General features: G+C 39.3%; 1 protein-coding gene across 2 annotated transcripts in view; it reads left to right on the forward strand.

Moving 5' to 3' along the window:
• PATJ (PATJ crumbs cell polarity complex component) overlaps positions 1–16,886 on the forward strand; it is a 363,529-nt gene that overhangs the window by 256,014 nt on the left and 90,629 nt on the right. For both annotated transcript variants that reach the window (XM_030323890.1, XM_030323891.2), the window contains exon 31: positions 13,243–13,320. In XM_030323890.1, coding sequence (XP_030179750.1) covers positions 13,243–13,320 — 78 coding nt within the window. The remainder of the gene's footprint in view (positions 1–13,242; positions 13,321–16,886) is intronic.

Here is a 16,886-nt window from a genome sequence, read left to right on the forward strand (position 1 = left end):
CACAAAGATAAAGGGGGAGATCTTTCTTTGCAGAGGGAACAGAAATAACTCTCAAGTGAGAATGAGCTGGAGCATTTGAGGCATATGGCTGGAGGCGTATTGGGAGCCTGGAGACTGGTATGGGGCAAGAGCTTTGTGAGTCAGAGTGAGAAGTTTGGGTTTTATCCTATGTGCACTGGAAGCCACTGCAGGGTTTGTGATGGGGGAATGAAACGACTTGATGTACAGTCCACGGGGTAGAGAATGGACTACGGGAAAGTAACAGTAATACGCCAAAAGACATCAGACACCGTGAGGCCTGATTGCAGTTAGATGCAGACGGTGGCTTGGTATTGGAGGCAAAGAAAAGTGAGTGGATTTTTGGAGTTTTAGATGGTGAATCAGACTTGATTGATTAAATGTGGAAGCTGAGGAGAACCAGAGACTCATGCACAAACCTAGATTTTTGGCTTGAGCAAGAAGGTGGGTGGTGGTGCCTTTTATTAGTCTCTTGAAGAATAGCTGCTCTTCAGCAGAGAAGTAGAAATTAAGAGGTTGATTTTAGATAGGTTACATCTGAAATGCATAATATACATGCTTCTGGTATAGATTCTATTCATTAAAAAATTATTTTTTTGCTTAATATCATGGCCGTATTTTGGTATACTCTATTATTTCCAACTGACAGATGTCCAGATGATTTTCCAAGGGTTGGCCAGTAAAAGGATACCAAAATAAACATTGTGAGTGTGTATGTGTGAGAGAGAGAATTATTAGGTAATGGTGCCTTTATTTCTATAGCATAGATTTCCCCCAGTGTACATTTGCTGAGTCATAAGCTGTATAATATGTTCAAAATCTTTACTTATATTGACCAATTTCTATCATAAAAGATTGTATTGATAGGTATTGACTCTCTACCAATTGCCATGTAGCCAAAGCTTGCCAGCAATGGGTATTTTCACTCTTAGACCTAAGGCAGTTAGCATGTTGGTAGAAAGGAAGGACCCCAGAGCCATACTCTTCAGTTCAAATCCTAGTGTAACTATTCTAGACACCTGGCCTTGGATAGTTAGAGCACCTCTTCTGTCCTCCCTTTATTTCTGTGTAGGGAGGTAACAATAGTTTCGCCTCATAGGATTGTTAGGATTAAATAAGACATATATATCTTGTGCCTGACACACAATAGCTACTCAATAAATGCTAGTACTTAATTCCTAATATTTTCATCTTTACAGAACGCCATATAAATCTTTTGGAGGGAGTGGGGGGAATAAGGGGAATCATATTTTAGAATAATTTTTTTTTCTATAGTATTGTTAGTTATGAATGTTCCCATCAAAATATCCCCTTGAGGGCACCTGGTGAGTAGCTCAGTCAGTTAAGCATCTGATTCCTGATTTCAGCTCAGGTCATCTCACAGTTGGTGAGATCAAGCCCTGCATGGGACACAGAGCCCACTTGGGATTTTCTCTCTCCCTCTCTCTCTCTGCCCCCTTCCCTTCTTGTGTTCTCTCCCTCTCTCTTTCTTTCTCTTCTTCTCTCTCTCTCTCCCTCCCTCCCTCCCAAAATAAATAAATAAAGTTTTAAAAAATCACTTTGGAACTGAATTTTAAGGGGATGATTGAATCTTGAGTCTACTGTGTCAAACACTGTCTTAAAGGCCTTCAAAATGTGATCTCCTATCCTACTTACATCCAGTCCTCTGAGAGACAGCATTATTATTTCTACATTACAGAAGAAGAGGGTGGGGTCTGGAGAGGCTAAATACTATATCCAAATGCCCAGAGGGAGGTATGTTATTCAACATCAGCTTCCTCATCTATACCTGGAGGTATTACTACCAAACATTCATAGACTTGTAAAGAGCTAAGGAAGTTATATATATATATATAAATACACACCCCCCCTACACACACACACAGCATTTAGTACACCTCATGGTGCAGAGTAAATGCTCAATTAATGTAAACTGTTTATTCAAATATTTTAAGTATATTTAACTCAATTTTTAAGTATATTATACAAATTAGCTATGCTTTTCATTTTCTTAACTGTGCTAACCACAGAAATGGCTCTAATCATTTAGTCACCAGTAAAAAATACATTTTATTATATTATAATTGAATATATAAATTGAATTATAAAGAGAGTTTTTTTTTAGTTTTTCTGTAGACTGTTGGCCTCCAAAAACTGCCACCAAATGGTGAGTGATAGCCCTGCTCCGGGTGGCCAGTAAAGTCTAGAGGTGTCTCTGCTCTCCTGCCTGCTTCCTTACCCCTTCCCTCTCGATTTTGTGACCCTGTCACTATGCATTTTCCCCTCCTCAGCTGTTTTTAGTAAGTACTCAAGCATGACTCATGTGACATATCGCTGAAAGCACTCGCTCATTTAAATCATCACCAAACAGGGGCGCCTGGGTGGCTCAGTCGGTTAAGCATCCGACTTCGGCTCAGGTCACGATCTCACGGTCCGTGAGTTCGAGCCCTGCATCGGGCTCTGTGCTGACAGCTCAGAGCCTGGAGCCTGTTTCAGATCCTGTGTCTCCCTCTCTCTCTGCCCCTCCCCTGTTCATGCTCTGTCTCTCTCTGTCTCAAAAATAAATAAACGTTAAAAAAAATTTTTTAAATCATCACCAAACAGATGAAATATAACCTTATCATTAGTAAGTTGGACCTGATAACAGTTAGCATAGTGAACAGCACTATTATTATACACTAATGGGATCTTATATTCATTCCTTTAGTGAGCAAATATTTATTCAGCCCTTATTGTGTGTCAGATACTGTTTTAGACACCAAGGATATAGCAGAGAACAAAATCCCTTCATGCAGTTGTGTGGTGCTAAAAGAACATTGGACAAGAAGTCTGAAGATGTGGGTTCTTGTGGATTCTTTAACAAGACGGCCTTGTTAAAGTAGTTTCTCAGAGTCTTGTTTTTTCTGTAAAAGCCACACTCATAACCTTCCTCATCTGTGTCAGCAGGTAGTTATGAGGATCAAGCACTAAATGTAGGTAAAACTACTTGATAATCCATGCAGCTCTATACATATATATAAGGGACTATTAGCATTTCTGCTGCTATACTCTTGATAATTGTAATACTGGGGCAGCTGTATGGTACAGTGATTAAGAACATAAGCTTGGAATTCAGACACATCCGAGTCCTAATCTTTGTTCTGTCATTTACTAGCAGAGTGAACTTGAGCCAGTTAAACACTATAAACTTCCATTTCCTCACATTTAAAGGGGGGATTGATAATAATAATTAATTCTATGAATTTGTTGGAAGAATTGAATGTTTATAAAATACTTAGCATTATTCTTGGCAAACAGTAATAACTCATTACAGTTGTGATTCTACTTCTATTGTTACAGCCCTAAAGCAAAAGTCCCAGCTTCAAGCATCTTCCATTTTCAACAGGTGCATACAACACAGGGTTTATTTTCTTACTATATTACTGTATTTGTCCTCTTGGTCAGAATTCTTTTATAACTCTTGCCTAGCAGATCTTTGTTTCAGAGTCTTGTTTCAAAGTTGGAATTAAGGCTTTGTATTTACCTCCCCAACTTCTGCTAATGAGCCTTCCTTTCTCATTAATGCATAGTAAAGCACTAGACCCTCTCCATGTATCTGTTCATGCCACCCACCCACCCCCCACCCCCCCATACACACATATCTTGGTCTCTCCAACACTTATGTCTTTATTCCTATTGTTTCTTCCATCTGGGTTGACTCTCCACTTCCTCCTTATTAATTCACAACCAATAATTTCTTGAAGGATTGCTTTTTGAAAGACTCCTCCAGGGGCACCTGGGTGGCTCAGTTGGTTAAGTGTCTGACTCTTGATCTCAGTTCAGGTCTTGATCTCAGGGTTGTGAGTTCAAGTCCCATGTTGGGATTCTGTGCTAGGCATGAAGCCTACTTAAAACACACACACACACACACACACACACACACACACACACACACAGAAAACAGAACTTCAAGTTTTCTATTATTCAAAATGAATAAAATAATGCATAGCACCTGGAATATAATAAGTGTTGAAATGTGAGATATTATGACTAACTTCATCTCACATCATTCCCTTCAGTAATCTTAACTCCCTTCATAGTTAAGTAATATTCATAGTTCATTTAAAAAGTAAAAATTGTCCTTTATGTGATGTCACCTGGGCCTTATAGAAAAGAGAGACCCATTTCTAAATGAGTTTCTCAATGAGGATTTTTTCTCAACTAGGATTTTATTGCTTATAGTTCTTTCACCAGCTCAACATTTTAAGAATGTAGGACTATATGCACCACACTAAATTATAAACTTCTGGCAGGCTGGCCTATCTTCTTGACCACTTTATTCTCAGATCCTAGCGTATGGCACTTGCTTAATATTTGTTGAATAATTTGGGGCACCTGGGTGACTTAGTCAGTTGAGTGTCTGACTTTGGCTCAGGTCATGATCTCGCGGTCCGTGAGTTCAAGCCCCACATCCAGCTCTGTGCTGACAGCTTAGAGCCTGGAGCCTGCTTCAGATTCTGTGTCTCCCTCTCTGTCTCTCTGCACTCCCCTGCTCATGCTCTGTCTCTCAAAAGTAAATAAACATTAAAAAAAAATTTTTAGTATTTGTTGAATAAGTGAATGGGGTGATTAAGGCTTTTTTTTTAATGTTTAGAGTGTGAGTGGAGGAGGGGCATTTTGAGAGAGAGAGAGACAGATACAGAGTGTGAGCCGAGGAGGGGCAAGAAAGAGGGAGACACAGAATCTGAAGCAGGCTCCAGACTCTTAGCTGTCAGCACAGAGCCCAATGCGGGGCCCGAACTCCCCAACTGTGAGATAATGAACTGAGCTGAAGTTGGACGCTTAACAGACTGAGCCACCCAGGCACCCAGGGTGAACCATATTTAGGCTTTTCTACTGTATCCTTGATGCTTCATTTCAGTGTTGGATACTTCTTATTGATTTAATTTATTCTGCTACTACTTATCATATATCCACTTTGTAGATCATGCACAAAGTGTCTTAACCTCAAAGAACTTCTAGTCTTATAAGGAAAATAACACATGTATATTACTAAAACAAGGTGTCCTAAAAGATAAAGCTTTAAGACGAGTTCAGAGAAGATGAATATTATTTCCTGGTAAGCTATTTCTGACGAGTAGATTGGATTTTAAAATATGAATATGGTTAGATAAGAATGTGGAAATAGTATAAACAAAAACATGGAAATAACAAAATAAGGGTTTGGAATTGGGAGAAGAGTAATGGTATGTGAAAGGGAGTAATAGAAGATGGGGTTTGAAAAGTAAATCGAGATCAAATGAGAGGCTTGAATTTAAATCTCAGAAGGTTTGGGGGCACCTGGGTTGCTCAGTGGGTTAAGCGTCCAACTTCAGCTCAGGTCATGATCCCGCAGTTCGTGCGTTCAAGCCCTGTGTCAGGCTCTGTGCTGACAGCTCAGAGCCTGGAGACTGCTTTGAGTTCTGTGTCTCCCTCTCTCTCTGCCCCTCCCCCCACTTGCACTCTGTCTCTCCCCACCCCCTCTCAGAAAAATAAATAAATAAACTTAAAAAAAATAAATCTCAGAAGGTTTGATTTTCATGTATTAGGTACTCAGAGCTGTTGAAGGCATTTTGAACAGTGAAATAGTCCGATCAGGGCTCTACTTCAGGTAGGTTAGTCTAATAGCATGTCAAGGATATCTCAGAGAGGGAAACCCAATTAGGAAGTCACTGTTGTGGTCTTGGAAGAGGTGCTCAAGGCTCAAGTATACTTGGGTTGTAAGATATTACAGTCCTCGACAAGGCAGGCTGAATCTTTTAGAATATCTTTATAGAAGCAAGAGCTTTAATTTTTTTCTTTCTCAGAAGTTGTGCTTTTTTGAATACTAAGTGAGATGAGGCAGGCCTCATAAAGAATGGACAGGTTGATTACCCAGGGAGTGCTATTAGCATAATTCCTATTTTATCTTTAATTGTGGACTACCTTACTGGAATTCTGAGTAGCCTAGAAAATATGCTTACGATGGGGGTAGAAGAAAGAAATTCAATTTGTCACATCTAGTCAACATGACTTTGCAGAAAGAAATATTTGTGAATTTAGGCTGGCAATGAGACAAATAAATCATCCTGTGGTTTTTTTGGAAGAGAGCATTGAGTTTGGGAAATGTGGGCATGATAAAATTTAAACCAATAATATAAGATTTATTTTTAAAAAACTTTCAATTGTTTAAAGGAGGTATAGTTGCTGTTTTGTTTTTTTAATTTGCTTAGTAAAATCTTCAAAGGGAGCACCTACATGACTCAGTTAAACATCCAGCTTCAGCTCAGGTTATGATCTCATGGTTCATGAGTTCAAGCCCCACATCGGGCTTTGCGCTGACAGTTCAGAGTCTGGAGCCTGCTTCAGATTCTATGTCTCCCTCTTTTCTGCCTACCCCTGCTCACACTCTGCTTCTCTCTCAAAAAAAAATAAACATTAAAAAAATAATAATAATAATGAAAATAACTTTATTTTTATATATTAATAAACTGTTTTGTCATGGAAAATGAAGAAATAAGGGAACAACACTATGGAGCATTTAACGAATCAGAAGTGTGGTTTTGGGGCATCTGGATGGCTCAGTCGGTTAGGCATCCGACTTCCACTCAGGTCATGATCTCACAGTCTGTGAGTTCAAGCCCCACGCAGGGCTCTGCACTGACAGCTCAGAGCCTGGAGCTTGCTTCAGATTCTGTCTCCCTTTCTCTCTGCCCCTCCCCAACTCTCTGTCTCTCCGTCTTTCTCTTTCTCTCAAAAATAAGATAAAAACATTAAATTTTTTTTTAAATCAGAAGTGTGGTTTTTCTGACAAATATATGACTTTACTCATGTGGAATTTAAGATATAAAACAAATGAACAGAAGGAAAGGGAAGCAAAAATAATATAAAAACAGGGAAGGGGACAAACAAAAGGGATTCTTAAATATAGAGAATAAACTGAGGGTTGCTGGAAGGGCTAAAAGGGCAAGGGACATTAAGGAAGACGCTTATTGGGATGAGCGCTGGGTGTTATACATAGGGGATGAATTACTGGATTCTATTCCTGAAATCATTACTGCACTATATGCTAACTAACTTGGATGTAAATTTAAAAATAAATAAATAAATACATTTAATTAAAAAATTTTTTAACTAAAAAATTAAATTGGAAATTAAATTGGAATTAAATTTCCAATTAAATTAAATTGGAAAAAGTGCAGTTTTTCCAATCTACAGTAACATCCTTAACTAATTTATTGATAACCTCTCAAATAAAAACATAAATTCCTTCTCTCATAATGTCATTATCTGGTTGGGGAAAACTATCGTGGTGGGTATGAAAAAAATTAAGTAGTATAAAAATAAAAACTATCACCACTTTATGTAGATTTTGGAGGACCCCAGGGAAGGAGTTTAGGGAGTTTAGAACTTCCTGAAGGTTTGGAAGGAACGTCTGAGAATTGAACAGCATTTCTCATCAGCCTATTTATTTATTTAGGTAAAATCTGTGGCAAACATACAATCATGAGCCTTACTTTTTCTTTTCATTCATCTTTTTTAAAAAATTGTTTTTGAGAGAGAGAGAGATGGAGCACAAGTGGGGGAGGGGCAGAGAGAGAAGGAGACACAGAATCCAAAGCAAGCTCCAGGCTCTGAGCTGTCAGCACAGAGCCCAACGCGGGGCTTGAACCCACAAACCATGAGATCATGACCTGAGCCGAAGTTGGACACTCAACCGACTGGGCCACCCAGGCGCCCCTCTTTTCATTCATCTTTAAAACATAATTCACCACAGAATCTACTACCTGTGATCTTCATGGGAAAAGGTCATTCTCTTTGAGCAGCCTTGGCTGCCCAGACAACTTTGGACAGGTGGTTTGAGGATCAGCAAGAAAGGAAGGAAGGGAACACCCGTTATCCAAATTAGCTGAATCATCTTGGGTGTCACTGGGCCACCATCCACCAGCCAGATGGTCTTCAAACCACCGTGATACAATTGGACTTTGGAAGTCATGCTTGCTGACCTATTTTCCTCTTCCCATCTCTGACTGATTCCTCATTTCTAAGCTCCTGGTCAGCGGGGTATTTTAAAGGTTGCCTAACACATGTGAACCATTCTGTTTTCAGAACAGAACCTACATTGTTTTGTTCTGTGCCTCATTGAAGGATGAAAACTCTTCTATAAACATGAACTCTCCTAGGAAAGTACATGCTTTATTGTTAACCTCTCTCAATTCCAACTTCCTTTTTTTACCTGACTCCTCTCCATCTAGATTTTTATTTCAAATCCTCCTCTATAGAACCATCTCAAGCTAAACCAGTAACTAAAAACAGAGGAAAAGCTTTAGAAGGGGTTCATGGTAGAGTTAAAAAGAGCATTGACTTTGAAACGAGATAGACCTAGGTTGAATAAAAAGAAGGCTCAAAGGAAATGAACGAGGCACAGATGTTAGATTCAAGAATGTTTCAGTCTCATCAGGAAGATCAATTCCATATATATGTAATTAGGATACAAATTAAGTGACATAGGAAATTCAGGAAAAATGTTAAGTGAGGTTAGAAGAAAAAGAGCTGTCTTCCAGATAAGAAGAAGAAAGGATTTATGGAATAAGTGACATTTGAGACATGGCTCTGTGTGATAATTCTGTACGTGTAGATGTAAAGGGTATTCTTTTTTGTTTTTATTCAAATCTTTTTTTAGAGTGTGCAAGAGAGAGAGCGTGTGCAAGTGTGTGCACACGAGCAGGGAGGCGGGGTTGGCAGAGAGAGAGAGAGAGAGAGAGAGAGAGAGAGAGAGAATATCCGAAGCACGCTCCACACTCAGCATGGAGCCCAACATGGGGCTTGGTCACATGACCCTGGGATTGTAGTCTGAGCTGAAATCAAGACTTGAACACCCGACTGACTGAGCCACCCAGGCACCCCCAAATCTTAAAGGATGTGTAGACCATTTGCAACTGAGACTTCCTTGCCCATGTTTTCTTACATTTTCAAAGTTGAAGCATCAAACAACTGATTTCTCCCCAACTTTAGTATTCATTTGATAAAGACCAAGAAAATCCCACTTCTATACTCATATTGCCAAGAAATGTAAGATGCCTCTGACTTATTTAAACATTAGTTGCTTTCCCCAAGAAGATACATGCATAAATAAAAGAATGGCATCAGCTGACCACCATTCTGATGACAACCTCCTTTCATTTGGGATCAGAGGAGGTGGCTATTTGCAGAGTTACTAGAAGAGCCACCTATGTGTTTTTTCTAGAATTTAGTATGCTGGAGTTACAAACACGAAGTATTTGGGGCATTAACGGTTTTCCATAGATTAAGTACTAGTTTTTGAAAGTCTAATTAATTTCTTCTGAATTTTTCTGTCTCTAGAACTTACTGTTTAAAATGCTGAAAATCTCGGGGCGCCTGGGTGGCTCAGTTGGTTGAGCATCCGACTTCCGCTCAGGTCATGATCTCGCAGTCCGTGGGTTCTAGCCCTGCGTCGGGCTCTGTGCTGACAGCTCAGAGCCTGGAGCCTGCTTCTGATTGATTCTGTGTCTCCCTCTCTCTGTGCCCCTCCCCTGCCCATGCTCTGTCTCTCACTGTCTCAAAAAAAAAAAAAACAAAAAACTGAAAATCTCTATATTCTCAAGCTTTGTTTCTTAACTTGGGCATGTTTATTTTACATAGTGGTTTCTTGGTTACCCAAAATTCACTGAGAAGAGTATATTTTACCTAATGAAATTTTCTGGTTAACAAATGCTAAAACACTGTTGAAAAATTAATGGTCTAATAACAATGATTTCTTTTTTTAAGATTGTGAATCCTGTTTTCCATAAGATTAGTGATCAACACTCGGTGCTGGGGCACCTGGATGGCTCACTTCATTAGCGTCCAACTCTTGGTTTCTGCTCAGGTCATGATCTCATGGTTCATGAGTTCGAGCTCTGCATTGGGTTCTATGCTAACAGCTCAGAGCCTGAAGCCTGCTTCGGATTCTGTGTCTCCCTCTCTCTATGCCCCTCTGCTGCTCGCTCTCTCTCTTTCAAAATAAATAAGTAAACTTAAAAGTTTTTTTAAAAACACTGACAAGGGGGGCTCCTGGGTGGCTCAGGTGGTTAAGCGTCCGACTTCGGCTCAGGTCACGATCTCATGGTTGGTGAGTTCAAGTCCCACATTGGGCTCTGTGCTGATGGCTCAGAGCCTGGAGCCTGCTTCAGATTCTGTGTCTCCCCCTCTCTCTGCCCCTCCCCTGCTCCTGCTCTGTCTCTCTCTGTCTCTCAAAAATAAATAAATGTTAAAAAAAGTTTTTTTTAATAAATAAATAAAACACTGACAAGGAATAAAGAGAAACAAGAGCATCGTTTATTTAAGGCCTAGAGCATAGTTAATAATAACAGGACCTTTGATATCAGTCTTCCCTAGCTTTGAATCTTGGGTTCACCTCTCAGTAGTTAGGCATTCATTAGCAAGCTAACTTAAAATGCATCATTTCCCCATCCATGAATGGGAATAACCTTGGTACATATCCATATAGGGTTGTTACGAAGACTACACAAAACATGGTTGATAACGAATCTGTGTCAACAAAAAGCTGGAAACAAAAATAAACTGCACTCAGTGTTATGCTAATAGATATTTTGCTTGTTAATGTATTAATTTTCAAGGCAACCTGATGGGGTAGTATTTTAATCTGGTACTTTTATCTGTTTAAATGTTTAAATCTGTTTAAAAAAACATATACTCAAGGGCGCCTGGGTGGCTCAGTTGGTTGAGTGCCCAACTCTTGGTTTCAACTCAAGTCATGATCTCACGGTTCCTGAAATCAAGCTCCGTGCACAGAGCCTGCTTAGGATTCTATCTCTCCTTTCTGCCTCTCCCCTGCTCCTATCTCTCTCTCAAAATAAATAACTAAACTAAATAAATAGGTAAATAAAAGAACTCTTTGGTCCCACATTTAAAAAAATAAAATAATAAAAACCAGGGTGCCTGTGTGGCTTAGTCTTTAAGTATCTGACTCCAGCTCAGGTCATAATCTCATGGTTCATGAGTTCGAGTCCCATATCAGGTGAGCTCAATCAATCCTCAGTTCAGGTGAGTATGAGCCCATGAGCCCTGCTTTGGGTGAGCCCCACTTCTCTCTCTCTCTCTCTCTGCCCCTGGCTCACTTCCACCCTCTCTCTCTCTCAAAAAATAAAAAAATGAAATAAAATAAAAACAAGTACTCAGGCTTAGAAAAAACTTTGCTGAAAGTCAGAATTCTAAATGGCAAAGTTGCGATTTGAACCCAGATCCAACCAATTTAACATCATGCTGCTTTCTTAGATTTTTTTCTTTTAGATAGTTCTCAAAGCTCTCCTTTATTTTTTAAGCTTACGATAATATGTGCCAATTCTTCTATAATCTAACAGTATAGAAATAACTAATGTAAAAATTCCCCAATCTTTAATCTTATACCCTAGAAGTAAGCAATTTAAATAATTTGTCCAATATGCCTACAAATATTTTCCTGTATGCATATCTCTATATATCTGTATATTTTGTATGTTTTTTTCTGAAAAGAATATTCTATATTCTTTCAATGGCATGTAAAAATTACTCTTTCTCTACATCATTATCAATACTTAATGTTCTCTTTCTATTGTCCATTTGATATATGAAAGAATGCTATATCTTTGCTTTAAAAACTATTTTCCCGGGGCGCCTGGGTGGCGCAGTCGGTTAAGCGTCCGACTTCAGCCAGGTCACGATCTCGCGGTCCGTGAGTTCGAGCCCCGCGTCGGGCTCTGGGCTGATGGCTCGGAGCCTGGAGCCTGTTTCCGATTCTGTGTCTCCCTCTCTCTCTGACCCTCCCCCGTTCATGCTCTGTCTCTCTCTGTCCCAAAAATAAATAAACGTTGAAAAAAAAAATTAAAAAAAAAATAAAAACTATTTTCCCTACAAACGATCCAACAAAATTTGTAGTAATCCCAAGAAAGTAGTGTTCTAATATAAAAATCCAAATAATGTAAGTATAGATACTCCATTTATCATCCTTATTCTCCCCTATGTACCCTCAGAAAGTAACCTCTGATTCATTAACTATAACATTTAATATGTTATAATTCAATTGAGGAGATACTGGATGTGTTTTGCAATTTTAATGGGGCTTATTCTTATAGGATGTCTCATTTATATTAAATCAATATTTTTAGAATTCTGCAGAAAATAATCATCAAGTAAACAAGTGCTCCATTCATTGGTTCAACCAGGATTTTTCCAGTGTTTTCCAGGTACCAGGCACAGTGATAGGTACTTGAGTTTCAGAAATAAACAAAATAAATACAGTCTCTTATCTCAGGTAATTTAATCTTGTTCAGAAGATAAACAAGCATCTCGGACAGTTTGGGCTGGAGGGAACAGATTAGCTAACTGGCTGAAACAAGAAGTAAATATATTGGCACTCCTGTGAAGGCTGCTAAGAGTAAGGCTGTACTTCAGGTCAGGTGACGCAGTGGCTCACTTCTGCCATTGGAGTCCACTCTTTCCCTCTCTACCTTTGCTTTGTCACAGTGTCGGCTTCATTTCAAGGCTGGCCTCCTTGTGGTTGTGGGATGGTTGCCCATGGCAATTTGAGCTTCATGCTTTCTTGTTAATTTGGGAGGTATAGAGACTTCTGCTTCTTTTATTATTTATTTAAAAAATTTTAATGTTTTATTTTTGAGAGAGAGAGCGTGCGAGCAGGGGAGAGGCAGAGAGAGAGACACAGAACTTGAAGCAGGCTCCAGGCTCCACGCTATAGCACAGAGCCCAACCTGTGGCCTGAACCCACAAACTGTGAGATCATGACCTGAGCCAAAGTCATATGCTTAACCCCACTGAGCCACCCAGACTTCCCTCTTAATGTTTCTTTTAAGACCAAGGAAGAACTTTTCCAGAAGTCTCTTTTTGTCTCATTGAGCAGAATTGGATCACATACCTATTCCTGACAAAGTCATTGGCTAAAGGAGTGGGATTTAACAATAAGACCATCAGGCCCAACCTTGGAACAAAAAATAGAGATCAGCTTTTTCTGAGGCATATCTGTAAGCAGCAGGAACAAATCCCTGGGGGAGCGGGGGTGGCATTCTAGAGGAAAGGAAGAAAATAGAAATGGCCTCTAGAGAGGAAACAGTATCTACAATAATAAAACAACTAACTGTGATTGAGTATATAGTTCTGGGCAGTGTGAGTGAAGATTAACATCTTTATTATTTTGTTCTTACTGTCCTATAGGATCAGAGTGGTACTGAACCTATTAGCAGTGAGGAAGATGGCATGAAACAATTGCCTGAAAATGAAAGCTCCAAACTGGTGAGAATCCTGGGTGATTTTCCATCCGATGTTCTTTTTCAAGACGTGTTATTTATATTTTGTGCCACTGTGAAAAGGATCAACTTGTGTTGTGCTTGTTTCTCTAGGACTCTTGATCTCTGAGGTAGTGGAAGCTTTTCCGTATGGAGTGACCCATCCATTCCAAAGAATAACATATTCTGTTTTCTTCACACTTGAATTATGCTGTCTGGGACTAAAGAAGCAACTTCTCTTTTAATCCTGTTTAATATCGGGTTTCTTTCAGGCTAGAGCTATATTCAATTAGTCCTAAAGGCACAGACAAAGATGTTAAGTGTATTCCATTGATTCATAGTAAATCATAGGTAAACTCGCCCAGGGGGTGGAGAATAGAAGAAAGTCAGTTTTATTTTTAAGTTTGTTTATTATTATTATTATTTATTTATTTAAAAAATTTTTTTTAGTAATCTCTATATCCAGCATAGGGCTTGAACTCACGACCCCGATATCAAGATTCGTGTGCTCTTCTGACTGAGCCAGTCAGGCACCCTGAAGAGAGTCAGTTTTAGAGAACCCTCCCTCCTTACGTATTTTAATGCTTGATATTTTATTTCATATTTATTGAATTTTTACTGGGTCCCAGGTTCTATACTGTATGCTACATTCATTTCCTCAGTCTTATGGTGCAGGTGGCTATAGCTTTCTTTTACCCACGAACAGACCGAGGGCTAATGATGTTCACTAACTTGCAAGAGCCCACTCACTAGAATACGGTAGACCTGGAGATTTGCCCCCATTTGGTCTGACTCCCATGCTTTTGTTCATAATCCATCTTTTTGTTTTGTAGCCTTGTACTTGCAAGGTTAGACTACAAGTTCTAGAAAGAAATGTGGGCTTTTTTCTCTCTGTTTCAAAATGTCTTACAAATCTCAAAGAATTATTACTGAGGAGGGTCACCCTGATTTTATGGCAGCACAGAGTTGTTCATTTTACTTCAGGGAGTTTGAGAAATCGTTTATCTTCTTTCAACTTTTAGAAAATATATGTTGGGACTGTCTTAGATTCTGTGTCCTAGAAAAGAAACTGATTCAGGCTGAAGGGAAAGGACATTTCAGCAAAAGTGGAAATGACAGTGGGCTACTCCTGGGCCAGTTGTAAATGGGACCCGAGGACCCTGGCATCAAGAACACTAGGACTAATGGATTATGACCATTGTTCTTGAGCAAGATGTTTCAAGGTTACACTGTTTCCTTTATGAAAGATAAACAGCATATTTGTACAGAAGGGGAATGAGTAACATCAACAAATTTTGAACTCAGAGTTCCTTCATTTAAAAATACTATTGGGGCACCTGGGTGGCCCAGTCAGTTAAGCTTCCAACTCTTGGTTTTGACTCAGGTTATGATCTCAAGGTTTGTGAGTTCGAGCCCCGCATTGGGCTCCATGCTGAGAGTGCGGAGCCTGTTTGGGATTCTGGATTCTGTCTCTCTCTCCGTCCCTCCACCTCCTGTGCATGTGTGCATGTGTGAGCGTGCTCTCTCTCTCTCTCAAAATAAGTAAATAAACTTTAAAAAAATACAAATAAAAATACTGTTACCTTGGTTTTGGGGGGCACTGTATCTCCACAGATAGGTTAAGGAAAAGTATTGTGAAGCAACAGGGTTTTGTTAGTAGAGGCCACCAACTTCATCCACAGAAGAAATGGTAAAAATGATGAAAACACTTTCTTACCTGCTTGCTAGAGAAGTCTGTTAGTCCAGTGAGGGTCACTTGTATGCTATAGGCAAAAGCCATCCATTATCCACTCGCTGTTCCCAAGAAAGCAATGCCAGTGATGGGGCTCCAAGTGCCAAGACAATTGAAGGGACCCCCCCCCTCAGGAAGAGGACTTAAAGGGCTAAGGGTAATTTTTAAATATTTTTTTATACTGCACTTCCAAGATGGAAGTCTTTCCCATATCCACGGACTGCTGTCTCTTTCTTTTTCCCTCCCCTCTCCTCCTCACCTCCCTCCTCTCTTTTTAGTATTTTATAATTCTGTTTCCGATAGAATCTATGCATGGTCTAGTTCAGAGAGGAAAGATAGCCTACATTTAAACAACTTTTATAGCATAAGTATAGATGGCGTACCATAAAACATTAGTTAATAAGAATGTGGTCTTGGACATGTTACTTGACCTCACCAAGCCCCAGTTTTCCCACCTGAAGGAGAGTAGTAATCAGGATATTATGAGGAAACAAAAGGGCTATAAGGAATAAATCATGTAATAGAGTATAAGGCAAATAGTTGGTGTTTAGCAAGTTCATTCCTTAAGTCAACAAATATTTGTTGAATGCCACTATGTTCCTGGCACTAGAAATACAACAGTGAATAAAATGTACAAAAATGCTTGTTTTCTTGTGGACTCTTTTCGGAATGAGTAGGGGAAGGAGAATAGATAAGAAATTAGCAAAATATTAGATTTGGTCATAAGAAATAGCCGTTTTTGTAGGTAAGAATTTCATATGGTGCAACTTAGTCTTATTATAAAGTATTAATAACTATTAATCATCACTAGTCATCATGACAATCTCTATTTTAAGATTGATACAAGCTCCTCTGGGTTGCTACACCATCCTAGGATTATTGCCCAGTGCATCTGGTCAGAGGACAGCATATCATCTGTATGCGTCTTAACTCTTCTCACCCCTGTTTATGTCAAGACAGTGGGAAACAGTAAGCCCTAACCCTCCAAAAGTTGCTTGCTTCCTAAGGCAGCACATATGTCTCATCAGACACTATGCTGACCCCTGCAGGAGTGATCAGGAGAAACACACAAGCCTTGCTCTTCAGCAGTTGACCCTCTAGAATCAGTGAGGATAAAAGAATTTGCATCTAGAAAACCATACATGCAAAAGTAGATTAAATAACAAGAAAACACTATGTTGCATGTGTTCAAAAATGGAAGGAAAACCATCTCATTCAGGGATTAGGGAAGGTTTCTTAGAATGTGACCTTTAAGGTAAACCTCTGAAGACGAGAATGCAGTTGAACGGTGAGGTTGGCGTAAATAGAAAGTTTACCAGCTAAATCAGTGCGGATTATGGAATAGTGAGTAAGGGTTGGGTTTTTGTAGAGCAACGGTGGCCGATACAATTTGAATAGTAGAATCACAGAACTGAAGGAACTGTATGCTGTGAATTATAGATGAATTTATTCATCCTTATGTGCTCAGTGTTCAATCAGTGTCTCAGTAGCTGCCTATATTCATGTAGGCACAAGGTGCTACCTATGAGAAACTGTACTTCAGAGAGCTATTAAATTATTTCTTTAAGATTACCTGTTTTCAGAGCTAAGACCAAGCCATGGGTCAACACATTCCAGTACTGTTTCCACTGTTCAGTTATGGTTGGCTTTGGTCCATATCTCAGTGGTCCCCAGACTTACAGCCAAGGAGTTTATAATAACTTCAGTAGGTATTGGCTTTCTCTAAAATATTTTTAAAGAGAGAATAACTTGTTTTTAGACAACTGATCAGATGATGGTTTGTGAAACAGATTCCACTTGTGAGAGACTGGAGGCAGGAAAGTGTCTGGAATCTATTTCAG

This window comes from Lynx canadensis, chromosome C1 (genome assembly GCF_007474595.2).
Source record: "Lynx canadensis isolate LIC74 chromosome C1, mLynCan4.pri.v2, whole genome shotgun sequence".
Lineage (NCBI taxonomy): Eukaryota > Metazoa > Chordata > Mammalia > Carnivora > Felidae > Lynx > Lynx canadensis.